Raw genomic sequence first — 20,000 nt, forward strand, 5'->3', positions numbered from 1 at the left:
CTATCCCTAACATTCAGATCTTCCCGGACAGTGTCATTCTCTTCGTAATATCAAATATGCAGTTAATTCTGATAGCCATGCCTTCTCCATCATGAGGCTCAATAGTACACCATATTCTAAAAGTCTTATACCTTAATCGGGTAGTTGAATCAGTAGAACTTCAAAAGTTCAAACTTGCAGCAAATGTTTTCACGTTGAACAGGCTGATATAAGTCTCGTTTTAAAGTTTGTATATGAAATAAGTGTTTTAATGTTAATGATTTTGAAATATTTTATTCTAAATGTTCATTACTTCTTATACCGTTTATTTCCTTGTTTCTTTTCCTCACTGGGCAAATTTCACCAGTTGGAGCCCTTGGGCTTACAGCATCCTGCTTTTCAAACTAAGGTTGTAGGTTAGCTAGTGATATTATTATTATTATTATTATTATTATTATTATTATTATTATTATTATTATCATTTGCTAAGCTATAACCCTAGTTGGAAAAGAAGGATACTATAAGCGCAAAAGCTCCAACAAGGAAAAAGGAACATCTACAAGAAAAGCTTAATAATAATAATAATAATAATAATAATAATAATAATAATAATAATAATATAGGTACCTAATCTTAGTTATACGATTGGATTGAAGCCTAAACAAATAAAAATGCGCATACAATGTTTGAAAAACCCCAATTACTCCTCAAGGTCTTAGCTAATAATAATAATAATAATAATAATAATAATAATAATAATAATAATAATAATAATAATATAGGTACCTAATCTTAGTTATACGATTGGATTGAAGCCTAAACAAATAAAAATGCGCATACAATGTTTGAAAAACCCCAATTACTCCTCAAGGTCTTAGCTAATAATAATAACAACAATAATAATAATAATAATAATAATAATAATAATAATAATAATAAGTACCTATTGTTAGATTTACAATTGGATTGAAGCCTAAAAAAATAAAAAAAATAAAAACTTGCATACAATGTTTGAAAATATATACCCATAACTCCCTAAGGTCTATATACTGTACATCATCTCCTTACTTATCTGTTTTCTGCCGCTCACTTTCCAGTTCCCTATAAGTGTGCTGGAGCTTATCCGTGAGGATTTCCAAGTTTGTCGTCAAGTTGTATTCAGCCTCGAACTTTTCGCTCAGGAGGACCAGGTCTCGGGTGGCATCGTGCAGGGGGATGTCGGAGAGATAAAGGCCTCTTCGGTAGAGATCATCCAGGTTTAGCACTGACGGCGAACACACGTACAACATGAGATCGGACTCGGGAACGTAGATCATTTGTCCCTGTGGATTGAGAACGATATCAGAAAGGAGTATTATTATTATTATTATTATTATTATTAGTTGGAAAAGACGGATACTATACGCCCATGGGCTCCAACACGAAAAAATAGCCCATTGAGGAAAGGAAATTTATCATTATTATTATTATTATTATTATTATTACTAATTGCTAAGCTACAACCCTAGTTTGAAAAGCAAGATGCTATATCCTCAAGGACTCCAACAGTGAAAAATATCCCAGTGAGAAAAGGAAATAAGGAAATAACTAAACGATATAAAAAGTAATGAAGAATTATTATCATTATGATTATTATTATTATTATTATTATTATAGTTGTTGTTGTTATTATTATTACTAGATAAGCTACAACCCTAATTGGATAAGCAAGATGCTATAAGCCCAAGGGCTCCAACAGGGAAAATATAAATAAATGATATAAGAAGTAACGAACAAATAGAATAAAAACATTTAAAAACATTAACACCATTAAAACAGTTATTTCACATATAAACTTTAAAAAAAGACTTATGTCAGCCTGTTCAACATAAAAACATTTGTAGATATTTGTTTAATTGTAGTCTCCTTCATATTTGTATAAAGAAAAACACAAAGCTACATTTTTTCATTTGAAGGAAAATTCGGCATTGAGGAAGTTTTTTTTTTTTTTTTTTTTTTTTTGACAAGTGTCATTTTTTTTAAGCATCAAAGGTACTTGTTATGATCAACTAACTATAGAAGGGGAGCTCACTTCCTGTCGCTGACAATGCAGGTGATGTTTCTTGTTGCTGTATATGTATATATACTGTATATATATATATATATATATATATATATATATATATATACACATATATATATACTGTATATACTGTATACATATATATACACACATATATATACTGTATATATATAGATATATATATATATATATATATATATATATATATATATATGTATATATATACATATTTATATATATACACATATACTGTATATATATACATATATATACACATATACTGTGTATATATATATATATACATATATATATATATATATACATATATATACATATATATACATACATATATATATATATATATATATATATATATATATATATATTTCAAATAAGCCACATATTTCAATACATTAATGTCTGGATTTCTTACCGACCTCGGGATCAGTGTCTCGAGGCGAAATCACTCAAAGACAATAACATCTGACCGGTCGGGAATCGAACCCTGGTCCAGGTAGCTTGTATGACAGTGACCGTACCATTTATATGGCTTATTTGAAATATGTAAGAACACGTTTAAATGTGCAAAATTTATTATATATATATATATGTGTATATATATATATATATATATATATATATATATATTGCATAACCTATTCTTGTGAGAGTAACCGTCCTTATATAAAACTAAATTATTCATGTGACAGTAATGTGGTAAATAGGACGTTTAAAGATCTGAATTTTGAGAAATATTTCATAGATGAAAACCAACTTCTCAGTATTATGAGTGGACCTCTGAATGAAAGAAATGTAAAGGTTGAATAAAATCATGAATTTACAGTGAATCTTATCAGTACGAGTATCTATGAAATCCCTTATAGATAACAAGAGCAATGTTATCAGTAGGATCGAAGCGAACGTCACATTTGCACTCAAAATAAAAGAATGATTCATATTCAACAATTTAAAAACACCTTGACCTTAACATGGCGTGGATGATCATACATTCAAAAAAATATGAACCAAGTTTGAAGTCTCTGTGACAACGACGTCCAAACTTATGGCTGATTACGTGAATTGGACATTTTGTTTGAATGTGACCTTGACCTTCCAAAATTTAATTATTTCAAGCATTTTACATAACAATGAATCGCTGAAAGTTTCATTACTCTACGATTAAAATTGTGGCCCGGAAGCTCTCCTCAAACAAACACCCACACACAGAAACAAGGGCGAAAACATAACTTCCTTCCAGCTTCGTTGGCGGAGGTAATAATTTCATTCAAGTTGTACACAAAATTGTGAATTCGGTCTACTTTTCTAAGTAGCCTAATGAGGCAAGAATTTCCAGCCACTGTGATCTGAAAGGAATATACATACGCTACGTCTGATCATATCATACTCTTTGATACAAGATAACCCACAGAGGTTCTAAACAACTTTTTGGTCCATTTATTAAATTTTTTTTCTTGTATTGAAAATAGATGGTATTTATCAGTAATGTAAAATTCAATAAATAAATCATCTGCATCCAATAAAAAGAAAGTACCTATCTTACCTTAAAATCAGTTTTAAAACCATGCATTATGCAAAAACCTAATCTCTCAGATTTGCACATTCTTGCATATGGGTGAGACTTATGCATTGAAATACATTTTGTATTTATGAAATATGGTTTACTGATCTAAGAATGAAAAGAATGAAAAACTTTAAAGAGACCTGTTTCGGATACCAAGATGAAAGTTTGTGACGGTCATTTAACATTTTCAATACATCATATCCAATAAAGATTGTATGATGAGAGCTTGTATGCTCATCCATAATATCATATCATGTCAACATGTGTAGTGATTATTAATTCAATCTTTTCGTGCAATTCATAAGATAGAAGTTAACTTGGAAAAATATATTTCAAAGTTCATACGAAATAAGATGTGAAGGATTTTTTAATTTAATTTTAATTCGGTCAATGATTTTTTTATACATTTTTAGGTCAATCTAAGGCCTATGTCTTATGAAAGGGTTTACTATATGATAATTCGCATCAAATCCCCACTGCCTTGGGTTAGAGATCTCTTGCTTGAGGGTACACTCGGGCACACTATTCTATCTTATTTCTCTTCCTCTTGTTATTTTGAGTTTTTATCCTCTTGTTATTTTCCAGATTTTATCATTTATATATGAGATTCATTTAAATGTTATTATTGGTCTAAAACATTTCTTGTAGTTTTTCTTTATTTGCTTTCCTCACTGGGGTATTTTCCTTGTTGGAGCCATTGGGCTTATAGCATCCTGCTTTTAAACTAAGGTTGTAGCTTGGCAAGTAATAATGCTAATAATAATTAGCCATAACTTCAGTGCTAATAATAATAATAAAAATAATAATAATAACAATAATAATAATTAGAAATAACTTCAGTGCTAATAATAATAATAATAATAATAATAATAATAATAATTAGCCATAACTTCAGTGCTAATAATAATAATAATAATAATAATAATAATAATAATAATAATAATTAGCCATAACTTCAGTGCTAATAACAATAATAACAATAATAATAATAATAATAATAATAATAATAATAATAATAATAATAATAATAATATCCATGTATGTATAAGCTTCCTTTAGTTATATACTGTAGCTTTTAGTTTACCTTATGGTTATATCGACATCCAATCATAACGCTAGTTATCTTCACTGGAAAATATGAGTGAAACATTAGTCCCTTTACATGCTATTGGTGTTCAGTAATTACTATTTTTATTAATTAATTACTCCTAACAATCTCGAGTAGAACCACGTTGATCTGCTCCTCGAGACCATTCTCTACCACCAATTCCTCATTGAACATTATCATAGTTTTACTCATATTCATTTTCATTCCTACATTTCTGCTTTCTCTATTCAAGTCTTATATCATCTTTTGTATTTGCTCCCATGATTCACTAAATAGAACTATGTCATCTGCAAATCTTTAGTTGTTCGTAATTAATGGCTTTTCCTACATTTTTCCAATCTAAATTCATGAAAACTACATCTAAGGTTGTGGTGGCCTAATTCGTAACGTCCTTGCCTGGTGATCGCCAGACTGGGGTTCGAGTCCCTCTCAAGCACGTTAGTTCGTTTGGTCGCTACATCCTCACCATCCTTGTGAGCTATGGATGGGGGGTTTGAGGGAGCCTATAAACTATGTGCTGAATCTTCAACAGCCATTGCCTGGCCCTCCCTGGTCCTAGCTTGGGTGGAGAGGGCGCTTGGGCGCTGTCTCTAGGGCATTGTTCTGCTTGATAGGGCAATGTCACTGTCCCTTGCCTCTGCCATTCATGATTGGCCTTTAAACCTTTAAACCTAAACAGTGAATGATTTAGGAAAGATGAGGTCTCGCTGTCTAACAATCTTTTCCGTATAGATATCTTTAAGTATTCTAACATAAGATTCAGCTATCCTTTGTTTCTGAAGGGTTTTCATTACTGCTGAAGTTTAGGGAGACTGAAAAGCTTCCTCGTACTATATAAAATCCTACACACACAAATACTCACACCCATTCATACAGACAAAGACACACACGCGCGCGCACACACACACACACACACACACACACACATATATATATATATATATATATATATATATATATATATACACATTATATATATACATATAAATGATACGGCCACTGTCGTACAAGTATCCTGGATCAGGTTTCGATTCCCGGACGGTCAGATGCTATTGTCTTTGAGTGGTTTCGCCTTGGAACTTTGATCCCAAGGTCGGTAAGAGAAACCAGATATTAATGAATTAAAATATATGGCTTATTTGAATATGAAAAACACGTCTAAATGTGCAAAATTTATCAATATATATAAATGTATAATATATATATATATATATATATATATATATATATATATATATATATATATATACAGTATATGATAAATTTTGCACATTTTTACATGTTTTTCATATTCAAATAAGCCATATATATTTTTGATATATTAATGTCTGGATTCTCTTAACGACCTCGGGATCAGAGCCCCAGGCGAAATCACACAAAGACAAGAGCTTGGCTCCGGCCGGGAATCGAACCCTGGTCGGCAAGCTTATATAGACAGTGACTAACCCACTTGGCCACGAAGAAAGATAAAAGTCAATGACAATTCTACTGTACTTATACCTGTCGAATTCAGGTATTTTGTACTTAGAATTGAAATCAACCCATCTTCACCATCGTAGCTAATTGGTAGTTTGTTACTTGGCATTCAATTAATGATAAATTTTGCAAATTTTTACGTGTTTTTCATATTCAAATAAGCCATATATATTTTTGATATATTAATGTCTGGATTCTCTTAATGACCTCGGGATCAGAGCCCCAGGCGAAATCACACAAAGACAAGAGCTTGGCTCCGGCCGGGAATCGAACCCTGGTCGGCAAGCTTATATAGACAGTGAATAACCCACTTGGCCACGAAGAAAGATAAAAGTCAATGACAATTCTACTGTACTTATACCTGTCGAATTCAGGTATTTTGTACTTAGAATTGAAATCAACCCATCTTCACCATCGTAGCTAATTGGTAGTTTGTTACTTGGCATTCAATTAATGATAAATTTTGCACATTTTTATGTGTTTTTCATATTCAAATAAGCCATATATATTTTTGATATATTAATGTCTGGATTCTCTTAACGACCTCGGGATCAGAGCCCCAGGCGAAATCACACAAAGACAAGAGCTTGGCTCCGGCCGGGAATCGAACCCTGGTCGGCAAGCTTATATAGACAGTGACTAACCCACTTGGCCACGAAGAAAGATAAAAGTCAATGACAATTCTACTGTACTTATACCTGTCGAATTCAGGTATTTTGTACTTAGAATTGAAATCAACCCATCTTCACCATCGTAGTTAATTGGTAGTTTGTTACTTGGCATTCAATTAATGATAAATTTTGCACATGTTTACGTGTTTTTCATATTCAAATAAGCCATATATATTTTTGATATATTAATGTCTGGATTCTCTTAACGACCTCGGGATCAGAGCCCCAGGCGAAATCACACAAAGACAAGAGCTTGGCTCCGGCCGGGAATCGAACCCTGGTCGGCAAGCTTATATAGACAGTGACTAACCCACTTGGCCATGAAGAAAGATAAAAGTCAATGACAATTCTACTGTACTTATACCTGTCGAATTCAGGTATTTTGTACTTAGAATTGAAATCAACCCATCTTCACCATCGTAGCTAATTGGTAGTTTGTTACTTGGCATTCAATTAATGATAAATTTTGCACATTTTTACGTGTTTTTCATATTCAAATAAGCCATATATATTTTTGATATATTAATGTCTGGATTCTCTTAACGACCTCAGGATCAGAGGCCCAGGCGAAATCACACAAAGACAAGAGCTTGGCTCCGGCCGGGAATCGAACCCTGGTCGGCAAGCTTATATAGACAGTGACTAACCCACTTGGCCACGAAGAAAGATAAAAGTCAATGACAATTCTACTGTACTTATACCTGTCGAATTCAGGTATTTTGTACTTAGAATTGAAATCAACCCATCTTCACCATCGTAGCTAATTGGTAGTTTGTTACTTGGCATTCAATTAATGATAAATTTTGCACATTTTTACGCGTTTTTCATATTCAAATAAGCCATATATATTTTTGATATATTAATGTCTGGATTCTCTTAACGACCTCGGGATCAGAGCCCCAGGCGAAATCACACAAAGACAAGAGCTTGGCTCCGGCCGGGAATCGAACCCTGGTCGGCAAGCTTATATAGACAGTGAATAACCCACTTGGCCACGAAGAAAGATAAAAGTCAATGACAATTCTACTGTACTTATACCTGTCGAATTCAGGTATTTTGTACTTAGAATTGAAATCAACCCATCTTCACCATCGTAGCTAATTGGTAGTTTGTTACTTGGCATTCAATTAATGATAAATTTTGCACATTTTTACGTGTTTTTCATATTCAAATAAGCCATATATATTTTTGATATATTAATGTCTGGATTCTCTTAACGACCTCGGGATCAGAGCCCCAGGCGAAATCACACAAAGACAAGAGCTTGGCTCCGGCCGGGAATCGAACCCTGGTCGGCAAGCTTATATAGACAGTGACTAACCCACTTGGCCACGAAGAAAGATAAAAGTCAATGACAATTCTACTGTACTTATACCTGTCGAATTCAGGTATTTTGTACTTAGAATTGAAATCAACCCATCTTCACCATCGTAGCTAATTGGTAGTTTGTTACTTGGCATTCAATTAATGATAAATTTTGCACAAGCTCTTGTCTTTGTGTGATTTCGCCTGGGGCTCTGATCCCGAGGTCGTTAAGAGAATCCAGACATTAATATATCAAAAATATATATGGCTTATTTGAATATGAAAAACACGTAAAAATGTGCAAAATTTATCATTAATTGAATGCCAAGTAACAAACTACCAATTAGCTACGATGGTGAAGATGGGTTGATTTCAATTCTAAGTACAAAATACCTGAATTCGACAGGTATAAGTACAGTAGAATTGTCATTGACTTTTATCTTTCTTCGTGGCCAAGTGGGTTAGTCACTGTCTATATAAGCTTGCCGACCAGGGTTCGATTCCCGGCCGGAGCCAAGCTCTTGTCTTTGTGTGATTTCGCCTGGGGCTCTGATCCCGAGGTCGTTAAGAGAATCCAGACATTAATATATCAAAAATATATATGGCTTATTTGAATATATATATATATATATATATATATATATATATATATATATATATATATATATATATATATAAGTGTGTGTGTATTTCTTTGTGTGTATGAATGAGTGTGAGTATTTGTGTGTGTGTGTGTGTGTGTAGGATTTGTAACTGTCTGATAGGGATCAATCCCAATTCTATCGAGATGTGTAGTGCCCTACTCACCGCAAGAACTAAATCCCAAAAATAGAAATCTTGTTAAACGGGTCTGTAAAATATTTTTAATTGAATTCCATGCTAACTTTCATTGGGTTTTAGTTCAACTGAGTTGAAGTATTTCTTACCTTTGAGTACCGTATTTTCAATAACCATAATAAATATTCTTATTGTTTAACAGATTTTAAGCCTAAATGATCGTACTGTTGCATAACGATGGTTTCAGTGCATCATCTAGTTAAAACAATCTCTCTCTCTCTCTCTCTCTCTCTCTCTCTCTCTCTCTCTCTCTCTCTCTCTCTCTCTCTCTCTCTCTCTGTCATTAACTAACTTCCATGAGTCCCATCGTTTAATTTTCATTCAAGAATTTCATAATAGTGAAATGTTAATCATTGCAATAATTCTGACAAGATTGAACGACTAGTTTCTTATGTTTATTTGTTACAAACTTACTCTTTGTGAGCAATTTATTTTCATCGGCCATATTCTCATTTCATTTTGAGTTCTGTTCTATTCTTTATTCTTGTCTGGACTCTCATCTATAATACCTTTGATCTTAGACACAGAAAACTAAACCTACTAATAAACAAACATGTTGAAGGACCGATATTTTCATAGCATCTCTCCAAGTCATTAAAATAAAAGTAATCATTTAGAACTATTTCATTTCCCCTCACTTCGAATTCGATTTCATTTGGGTGGAATTATCCAAAATGTCTAAACCATAAGTGAAATACGCTGGATTTCAATATTGATACAAGAGATTTTCCATTTAGTCAATAAATGATAACATTTCCCACAACATTTATCCCTTAAGCAGACATCTCTATTGAAAATTTTTAGCTTAGTTATCAGAAAGGCTTAAAAAAACCTAAACTTATTTACTTCTTGATGACATGGACATGGTAACTTTATTCTGTATGACCATGGTAGGATAACACTTTTGACAGAAGGTTAAAGGTTAAAGTTGTCTGGTTTCAGTTTTACTTACATCACAATAGATGCTCAACAAAACGTCAGCAGGGAAAGCCCAACCCCCAACTGTGGTCCCAAACACAGCAGTGGCCTCCAAAGTAAACAACTTATACTTGAGGTCCCGGGATGGGATCGATCTGCTGCCATGTGAATGCTAGGCGAACAGGTTACCACTGTACTAGCCAAGAGGCTAGTGCGTCATATACTGTAGTGATCAATGTGGCACAATCCTGATTTTCCGAAGCTAGACGGACACGTTTTAGCTTTAAAGTTCCGTGAAATTAAGAATTTCTTATTAGAACTTTGTTCTTATACAAGTACAAACGAAAACGAAATTTACACTGACTTTCATGTGAAGGCTGCTGATCACTTTAAGGGTTTAAAGGTCACTCATGAATGGCAGAGGCAAGGGACAGTGACAATGCCGTAGAGACTGATCATTTATACATATGATCAGCGCCCAAGCCCCTCCCCACCCAAGCTAAGACCAAGGAGGGCCGGGCAGTAGCTGCTGAGGACTCAGTAAATAGACCTATAGGCTCCCCTAAACCCTCATCTATAGCTCACAAGGATGGTGAGGTTCCAGCGACCAAGGGCACTAACGAGTTTGAGAGGGACTCGAACCCCAGTCTAGCAATCACCAGTCAGGGACGTTACCACATCGGCCACTTTGTTTCTATCTGAGTTATGTAGAATTGGTTATTGTTGCATATCTGAGGGTTATTTATTACACTATTAGTTGGATGTCAAGATGGTAGTTCATGTTCTATTGATTAATGCCTTATTTGTAATTCAATATTGCATAATGTATTAAACGTATCTTTTCACTTTTATACAATTTTGATTATATACGGTCCTGGTCACTTAATTCACATCCTTTAAAGTCTAGTGTTACACAGAAGAATTCCCTAGGTTCTAATTATAAGTTTCGTAGTTGAATCGGTAGAGCTTCAAAAGTTCAAACTTACAGCAAATGTTTTTATGTTGAACAGGCTGACATAAGTTTCTTTTTATAGCTTATATAGGAAATATCTGTTTTAGTATTGTTACTGTTTTTAATATATCTATTTTTATTGTTCATTTATTTCTCCTCATATCGTTTATCTATTTCCTTATTTTCTGTTGTCATCACTGGGCTATTTTTCCCTGTTGGAGCTTTTGGGCTTATAGCATCTTGCTCTTCCAACTAGGGTTGTAGCTTAGCTAATTATAATAATAATAATTAGCAATAACTTCAGTGCTTATTTTGAGGGCTTTCTTTACAAATTCCTAAATGGGAGTTGCAAGAGCATTTTGGAGTAATAATTTTGAATTTATAAGCAAATGATTGCAAAAACTAGTTGCTCATTGCGAATATATTATTTGCAGAAACATAATCTCTGGAATTATGCTTTGGCGTGCTGCTGTTGCATTGATCATCATCTTGATTGCCAAAGTTTGCTGGTTGAATTTTTAAAAAGGGATTTGAGGAATATGATTGCAGGGCGGAAATTATCACGAACTAGAGGGGCACTCAGTAAAGCGCAGACCTCCACCGCAGCAGCCTATTTCCCTACCTTTTGCTCGACCTTGACCTTGAATGCTGACCTTAACATGTATTCATTGGCGTGGATTTTCATATACTCAAATATGAATCAAGTTTGAAGTCTCAGTAACAACGATGTCCAAACTCATGATTACGTGACGTGGATTTGACATTTTGATTGACCATTGACCGTGACCTTGACCTTTGACAGTGACCTATCGAAAATTGATAATTTCTAGCTTTTTTACATAACAGCTAATCCCCGCAAGTTTCATTACTCTACGATTATAATTGCGGCCAGGAAGCTGTTCAGAATCAAACACAAACAGAGGCGAAGACATAAACTCCTTCCGACTTCGTTGGCGAAGGTAATAAGGTTGAACCTTAACAAAACTCGATCTTGGCCGTTAGTGTTTCTATGAAAGATGACTACTCTCACCAAGGTCTTTTTATTGGCAATTCTTCTAGTTTATGCGGATAATTAGAAATTTTACTTGCCATTTTACGCGATTTACGTCTAATTTATGGCGTAACTAAAAGAGACAGATTATACAATGCTAATATAAGAGAAGGATTGAGTGTGGAACCTATAATTCTTACAGTTGAAAAGAGCCACTTGAGATGGTTCGGACACATTTGCAGAATGCCAGAACAACGGTTAATGTTGATTGATTCATTTCGCTACTGTCCACTTTTCATTTCGCTACTGTCCATGTCTGTAGCTAAAATTTTTATTGATTCATTTAGCTATTATATCCTTCACCAAGTAGCCTGGAATCCCCTCGTCTGTAGCTTACGATTTGAATGATTCATTACGCTCCTGTCTCCTTTGCCAAGGTAGCCTGGAAGACCCCCGGCTGTAGCTAACGATGTTGACCTATTCATTTCGCTACTCTCCCCTTCGCCAAGGTAGGCTGGAGGCCCCTCGTCTGTTGCTAACTCTGTTTATTGATTCATTTCACTACTGTCCCCTTTGTCAAAGTAGCCTAAAAATAATATATGGTTGGTTTCAATAAGGCAAAAGACGAAGGGGAGAGAACAAGAACTAGGTGGAAAGATAAAATCAGTAATTTGTTAGCAAGATGCGACAAAAATTTCATTGAAGCTTAGCTGTAGTGGTCTTTCAGGATTGCATGGAGTGGAGAAAAATAGCCAAGAATCTCAACCGACGGACTAACATAGTCTAACGGCCGTTTGGGTGAGCAGGTGAGCAGGAACTTGCCATTCTTGAATTCAAATTCGTTTTTAAATCCAAACTCTTTAAGATTTACAAGCAAATTTGAAAGTTGGGAATGAAAAGTCATCTCTCTCTCTCTCTCTCTCTCTCTCTCTCTCTCTCTCTCTCTCTCTCTCTCTCTCTCTCTCTCTCTCTCTCTATATATATATATATATATATATATATATATCCCATCACTTTTTCACATGCGTATATAATAACCATTTTACGAAAATGTTTTATTGTTTTTGTAAACCGTAAATACTGAGGAAGTTATAATATATTTCTTACTTAAACTTTGTTGATTAATTGGGTCTTTAGTAGCCATTGTATCATGGAAACTTGAATCTAATAAATTTCCTAATCCAATAACTATCACCGCCTTTTTGTTAGCTCAATGTTCTTTGATCCCAGTTATTCACTTATTCCTTGTCTTTGAAGGTCTTACATTGCTACTGAGGTTTTGACAGAATCAAAAGCTTTCTCATAGTCTACAAATTTAATACATAGTGGTTTGTCATGACTGATTTTTCCATTAGTGTTTAAGTACATGGATATGGTTAGTTATTATTATTATTATTATTATTATTATTATTATTATTATTATTATTACATGCTAAGCTACAACCCTAGTTGGAAAAGCAGGATGCTATAAGCCCAGAGGCTCCAACAGGGAAAATAGCACAGTGAGGAAAGTAAACAAGGAAAAATAAGATTTTCAAGAGGAGTAACATTAAAAATAAATATCTCCTATATAAACTATAAAAACTTTAACAAAACAAGAGGAAGAGAAACAAGACAGAACAGCGTGCCCAAGCGTACCCTCATGCAAGAGAACTCTAACACAGGACAGTGGAAGACCATGGTACAGAGACTATGACACTACCCAAGAATAGAGAACAATGGTTTGATTTTTGAGTGTCCTCCTAGAGGATCTGCTGACCATAACTAAAGAGTCTCTTCTACCCTTACCAGAGGAAAGTAGCCACTGAACAATTACAGCGCAGTAAGAAAAATTGTTTGGTAATCTCAGTGTTGTCAGGTGTATGAGGACAGAGGAGAATAAGTAAAGAATAGGCCAGATTATTTGCTGTGTATGTAGGCAATGGGAAAATAAACCGTAACCAGAGAGAATGATCCAATGTAGTACTGTCTGGCCAGTCAAAAGACCCCTTAACTCTCTAGCGGTAGTATCTCAACAGGTGGCTTGTGTCCTGGGCAACCTACTACCAATTTCTAAAGCTTGCCTGATCTCTTGGTTGATTAGATTCTAGCTGCCTTTCTATTTGCCCCAATACGATCTGTTTTATTAATGTTTTGTTCCACAAATGACTTGAGTTCATTTGTGTTTATTTCTATTACGAAGTTTATTCTTTACCTCTATAATTGTTATAAGTATTAGGCTGCTTTGCTTGATGGAGTCCCTCCTGGCCAGTTAGTGAACAACAAACTACCGTGATGTGATTGTGTAAAAAAATAATCTATACTAAAAATTATGACTTAAGCCAGGAAAAATGGTAAACCTAAACTTTTAACTATTTTATTCATTATACTAAGAAATGATACCGATTTCATTTTTATACGATCATGTGCTTTGAAGAAGTTTAGCACAATTACTAGGACTAATTTGGATGACCTAGACCTACATGGCTGAGGACTATGAAGTGTGAAGAAGGAGATGATGGATGGAGAAGTATTGATTTAAAAGCTCAAGATAGAAACAACTGGCGAAATCTAACTGACGACCTTTGTGCGTCAATAGGCGTAAGAAGAGATGATGATGCTGATGATGATGAATTTCATGATAATGATAATACTATGAAGATGATAGAGTTTATCATATATGGTCATGATGCTCAATATTCAAAAGGAAATATATAATACGGATAAAATTTTTCGTAAAACTGAGTGTTATGTATACAGTAGTGCAAAGTTCGGAGTGAAAGTGAAGGAATATAACATTAAGATCTTGAAACTTGTTTCCGAACAGATGAGGCAAATAGGTTTCGTTATTCGAATTAGGATTAATGCGATCAACGTAAGAGGAAAATCATTAAGGCATCGTTGAATTCATTCAAGAATTCACAATAAAGATGAATAGATAAACCATTAAACTTAAAAACTGAATTATGGAACAAATATAGAGTATTCTGATTCAATTCATAAAGTTAAGCTTCTTCTTAAATTATCTGTTTAAATTACAGTACTTTAATTTCGCAAGTCGAAATGAAAATATTTCCCTTATATAAATTTGCCGTTTTTTTGCATAGTGAGATAAAATTTCATTATGAATCATTTTCATAATATTAGCTTTATCTAAATAAAAATGTAGAATTAAGTATGAAAATGCATATGCATGATCTTGATTATCTTTACATAAATAAAGTAGAAAAGCACTCTGAGAGGGCAGACCTCCGCCACGGCTGCTTAGTTATCGAGGTTAGGGTTAATTTCGTCGACCTTTTGATCTACCTTGACCTTGACCATTGACCTAGGCCTTTCAAAATTGAAACAATTCTACGTCTCAACATAATAATCAATCCCTGAAAGTTTCACTACTCTATGAGTAAAATTGTGGCCTGGAAGATTTTCACAAACAAACAAACAAACAGACAAGCAGGGGCGAAAACATAACCTCCTCCTAACTTCGTTGGCGGAGGTAATGAATCATTAAAAACCGAAGCAGACAAATTTAGCTAAAATTAGTGCATGGTGCAAATTATGGGGTATGATGTTGAATCCTAACAAAACTCAAAGTATGGTTGTAAGTAGGTCAAGGACGGTGGCTCCTCAACATCCTGATCTCAGTATTGATAATGTTCTTTTAAATTTGTATGACTCTTTTAAAATTTTAGGTGTGATTCTCGACATCAAATTTACTTTTGAGAAACACATTAGGTCTGAGTCTTCTTCAATTGCACAAAAAAAAAATGGCTTATTGAGGAAATCTTTTAAGATTTTCGGTGATCAATCTATTCTGAAGAAGTGTTTTAATTCTTTCCTTCTACCTTGTTTTGAGTATTGTTCTCCTATCTGGTGTTCCACTGCTGATTCTCATCTTAATTTGTTGGACAGAAACTTACGGTCTATTTAATTTCTTATTCCTGATCTAGATATTAATCTTGGCACCGTCGTTCAATTAGTTCATTATGCATGTTGCATAAGATTTTTCATAACTCTGACCATCCTTTACATTCAGATCTCCCTGGAAAATTCTATCCTGTTCGTAATACTAGGCAGGCAGTTAATTCTAATAGCCAGGCCTTCTCTATCATGAGGCTCAATACTACACAGTATTCTAGAAGTTTTATTCCAGCTGTTACCAAGTTGTGGAATGATCTTCCTAATCGGGTAGTTGAATCAGTAGAACTTCAAAAGTTCAAAGTTGGAGCAAATGTTTTTATGTTGACCAGGCTGACATGAGTCTTTTTATAGTTTATATATGATAAATCTGTTTTTGACGTTGTTAATAGTTTATATAGGACATATCTGTTTTGACGCTGTTACTTTTTTAAAATGATATATTGTTAATTTATTCTCATAATTTATTTATTTCCTTATTTCCTTTCCTCACTGGGATATTTTTCCCTGTTGGAGCCCTTGGGCTTATAGCATTTTGCTTTTCCAACTAGGGTTGTAGCTTGGCTAGTAATAATAATAATAATAATAATAATAATAATAATAATAATAATAATAATAATAAATGTATATAGTTCCATATTGAAAACTTCACGAAAACGTATCCCGAATATTTACATGATTAAAGCATCCTTGGAAGAAACACGAGAACAAGTTTATGAGAGTTTTAAAAGTATCCTTGGAGGGAATACATAAACAAGTTTATGAGTTTTAAAAGCATCCTTGGAGGTAATATAAGCAGTTTTCGGAAGTTTTAAAAGCGTCCTTGGAGGCAATACATGAACACATTTATGAATCTTAAAAACATCCCCGGAGGCAATACAAGAACAAGTTTATGAGAGTATTAAAAGCATCCTTGGAGGCAATGCAAGAACAATTTTATGAGTTTCAAAAGCATCCTTGGAGGCAATAAAAAAACAAGTTTATAAGAATTTTAAAAGTATCCTTAGCCGCAACACAAGAACAAGTTTCTAAGAGTTTCAAAAGACTCTTCGGAGGCAATACAAGAACAAGTTTACGAGGGTTTTAAAAAAGCATCTTCGGAGGCAATATAAAAACAAGTTTATGAGTTTTAGAAGCATACTCGAAGGGAATACAAGACCAAATCTATGGGAGTTTTAAAAGCATTTTCGAAGCAATGCAAGAACAAGTGTACGAGAGTTTTAAAAGCATCCTCGGAGCAACAACAAAAATTACGAGAGTTTTAAAAGCATCTTTAGAGGCAATATAAGAGGAAGTTTATGAGAGTTTAAAACGCATCCTTGGAGACAACACAAGAACAAGTTTATGAGTTTTAAAAGCATCTTTAGAGGCAACATAAGAACAAGTTTACGAGAGTTTTAAAAGCATCCTCGGAGCAATGTAAGACCAAATTTATGGGTGTTATAAAAGCATCCTTGAAGTATTGCACGAACAAGTTTACGAGAGTTTTAAAAGCATCCTCGAGGACAATATAAGAGCATGTTTATGAGAGTTTTGACGCCTCCTTGGAATCAAGCAAGAACAATTTTACGAGTTTTGAAAACATCGTCGGAGGCAATATAGGAACAAGTTAATGATTATTAAAAGCATCCTTGGAGGCAATACAAAACCAAGTTTACGAGAGTTTTAAAAGCATCCTTGGAGCCAATACAAGACTAAATGTATGGGAGTTTTAAAAGCATCCTCGAAGCAATACAAGAACAAGTTTACGAGATTTTCAAAAGCATCCTTTGAGGCAACATAAGAAAAAGATTATTAAAATTTTGAAAGCATCCACGGACGCAACACATGAACAAGTTTATCAGAGTTTTAAAAGCATCCTCGAGGCAATACAAAAACAAGTTTACGAGAGTTTTAAAAGCAGCCCCGGAGGCAATACAAGAACAAGTTTATAAGAGTTTTAAAAGCATCCACGGAGGCAATACAAGAACAAGTTTATAAGAGTTTTAAAAGCATCCTTGGAGGCAATACAAGAACAAGTTTATGAGAGTTTTAAAAGCATCCTCACCTTAAGTCTGAGACATCCTTGGTCTGGAGCCAATTCCCTGTTGTCCCCCCTGGTGGTCGTGAGTCCCTCCTTGGTGCGAAGGACGTAGATCGTGTTGATGTGCGACAGAATGTTGTCGAAACTTAGCTCCATGTGAGGTCGGACCTGCCAGCCAACATAAATCTAATTACTGGAGGGTCTCTAACTTTGGAGGGAAGCGACATATTAATTAAAATAGGCGCTTCCACTCTCTCTCTCTCTCTCTGTCTCTCTCTCTCTCTCTCTCTCTCTCTCTCTCTCTCTCTCTCTCTCTCTCTCTCTCTCTCATTTACGCTTTCGCTCTGATTAGTCTATTTGTGCTTTGAATGAGGTGATTTATTAAGGTTAATATCGATAAAGCACACTGATTTTGAACCTAAAACAACGTTTTGTATATAATAGAAATATTATAAGAGATCTAATTAGTTCATTATGAATAATGAAGCATGAAATAGACAGAAAAATATGTTATTGCTTAAGCAAAGGATATTGTTACGGTATGCATAGTTTTCTTTTAAAAAGTAAAAAAAAAAGTTTTTACTTTTATCAGTTAAATGTTCAAATTGAAAAGTTGACTAGAGGACCACCACTTTATTTGTGGATTCCTTCTGTTGTACTAAATAATCATCATCATCATCATTATTATTAGTATTATTATTATTATTTCATCATCATCATCATCATTATTATTATTATTATTATTATTATTATTATTATTATTATTATTATTATTATTTTATCATCATCAACGTCATCATCATCATTATTATTGTTATTATCATTATTATTATGATTTCCGGATTAGACCCGGTTTTAAACAACTTTTATTGAAATTAATGGCTCCGGTAGTGGCATTAATTTTATAATGAACTTTTTCTGTTCTTATCTTTTTCTCTTCATTACTACATTCTGCCAGTAACTGTTAAAGGGACCTACTTCATATGAAAGGTACAGAGGCTATGGCACTACCCAAGACTAGAGAACAATGGTTTAAGTTTGGAGTGTTTCTCCTAGAAGAGATGCTTACCATAGCTAAAGAGTCAGTTCTACCGTGGTCCTTAACTGGCTTGGGTTGAAGTTCTCTTGATTGAGGGTACATTCAGACACATTATTCTGTTTCCTTATTTCCTTTCCTCACTGGGCTATTTTTCCAGTTAGAACCCTTTGACTTAAAATATACTGCTTTTCTAACTGGGATTGTAGCTTTGCAAATAATAATAATGGTAATAATAATAATAATAATAATAATAATAATAATAATAATAATAAGTTTTGAGTATATTGCTTTTCCAGCTAGGATTATATCTTAGTCACGACTTAGTGAATAATAATAATAATAATAATAATAATAATAATAATAATATTATATATATATATGCATATATATATATGTGTATATATATTATTCACTTATTTATTCTTATATAAAGAGAATAATGTTACTGAGAAACTGGACCACAACATTATGGGTGCTCTTCAAAGTTTATTCAATACTATGTCCCTAGAGTATATATTTGGAATTTTGTTAATTGCGGAAGTACCAGAGCCGTACAGTTTTATGTAAAACCGTGATTAGGTATTGTACGATTTGCTAGGGTTTAACAGTAGTTGTTTAGCATACACTGATGGTAATGAAGACATTTCAGAAACAAAATAGTCCAACAGTGAATTAGGTTAAAGTGAGATACTGTATGGCTGTGGTAAACGTGTTACTATGTGGCTGACTTAGGTCAATAAAATATCTATTTATCACGAAAATATTAAAACGTAGTGTGTGTGATACTAATAATTGTTCCTCAGTGTGATAGTACAGGTGGCAGAGATGGGATTCTATGAGTTACTATGGCATAACATGCCTCAGTATACAAAGGAGAGTAAATAATGAGATTTTATATTGACAATGTAAGACAGATAAAGTTTGCCGCACACTGAGCCGGAACGGAACCACCACCGAAGCCTCAGAACAGAACAGAAACGACGTCCAGCGCGCACACTGAGCCAGAAGCCACAGAACGGAACCGACGCAGAATTTTATATAAACGAAGGAAGTTTTCCTTAATCATTACTGAGTTTTTATTTAATTGATGTTACAATGATTAGATATTCTGTATATCAATCTTTTTTCGAATCCGTAAGCCAGATGTTTATATGTTTTTA

At 33.8% G+C, this 20,000-nt stretch overlaps 1 protein-coding gene across 1 annotated transcript in view; it reads right to left on the reverse strand.

Annotated features, from left to right (window-relative positions):
• Positions 1 to 20,000, reverse strand: part of Gycbeta100B (guanylate cyclase soluble subunit beta-1-like) — an 880,554-nt gene that overhangs the window by 27,088 nt on the left and 833,466 nt on the right. The window contains exons 8-9 of the mRNA XM_068345488.1: positions 17,826 to 17,969; positions 1,048 to 1,301 (exon numbers count right to left, since the gene is read on the reverse strand). Coding sequence (XP_068201589.1) covers positions 1,048 to 1,301; positions 17,826 to 17,969 — 398 coding nt within the window. The remainder of the gene's footprint in view (positions 1 to 1,047; positions 1,302 to 17,825; positions 17,970 to 20,000) is intronic.

Source organism: Palaemon carinicauda, chromosome 22 (genome assembly GCF_036898095.1).
Source record: "Palaemon carinicauda isolate YSFRI2023 chromosome 22, ASM3689809v2, whole genome shotgun sequence".
In the NCBI taxonomy this organism is placed as follows: domain Eukaryota; kingdom Metazoa; phylum Arthropoda; class Malacostraca; order Decapoda; family Palaemonidae; genus Palaemon; species Palaemon carinicauda.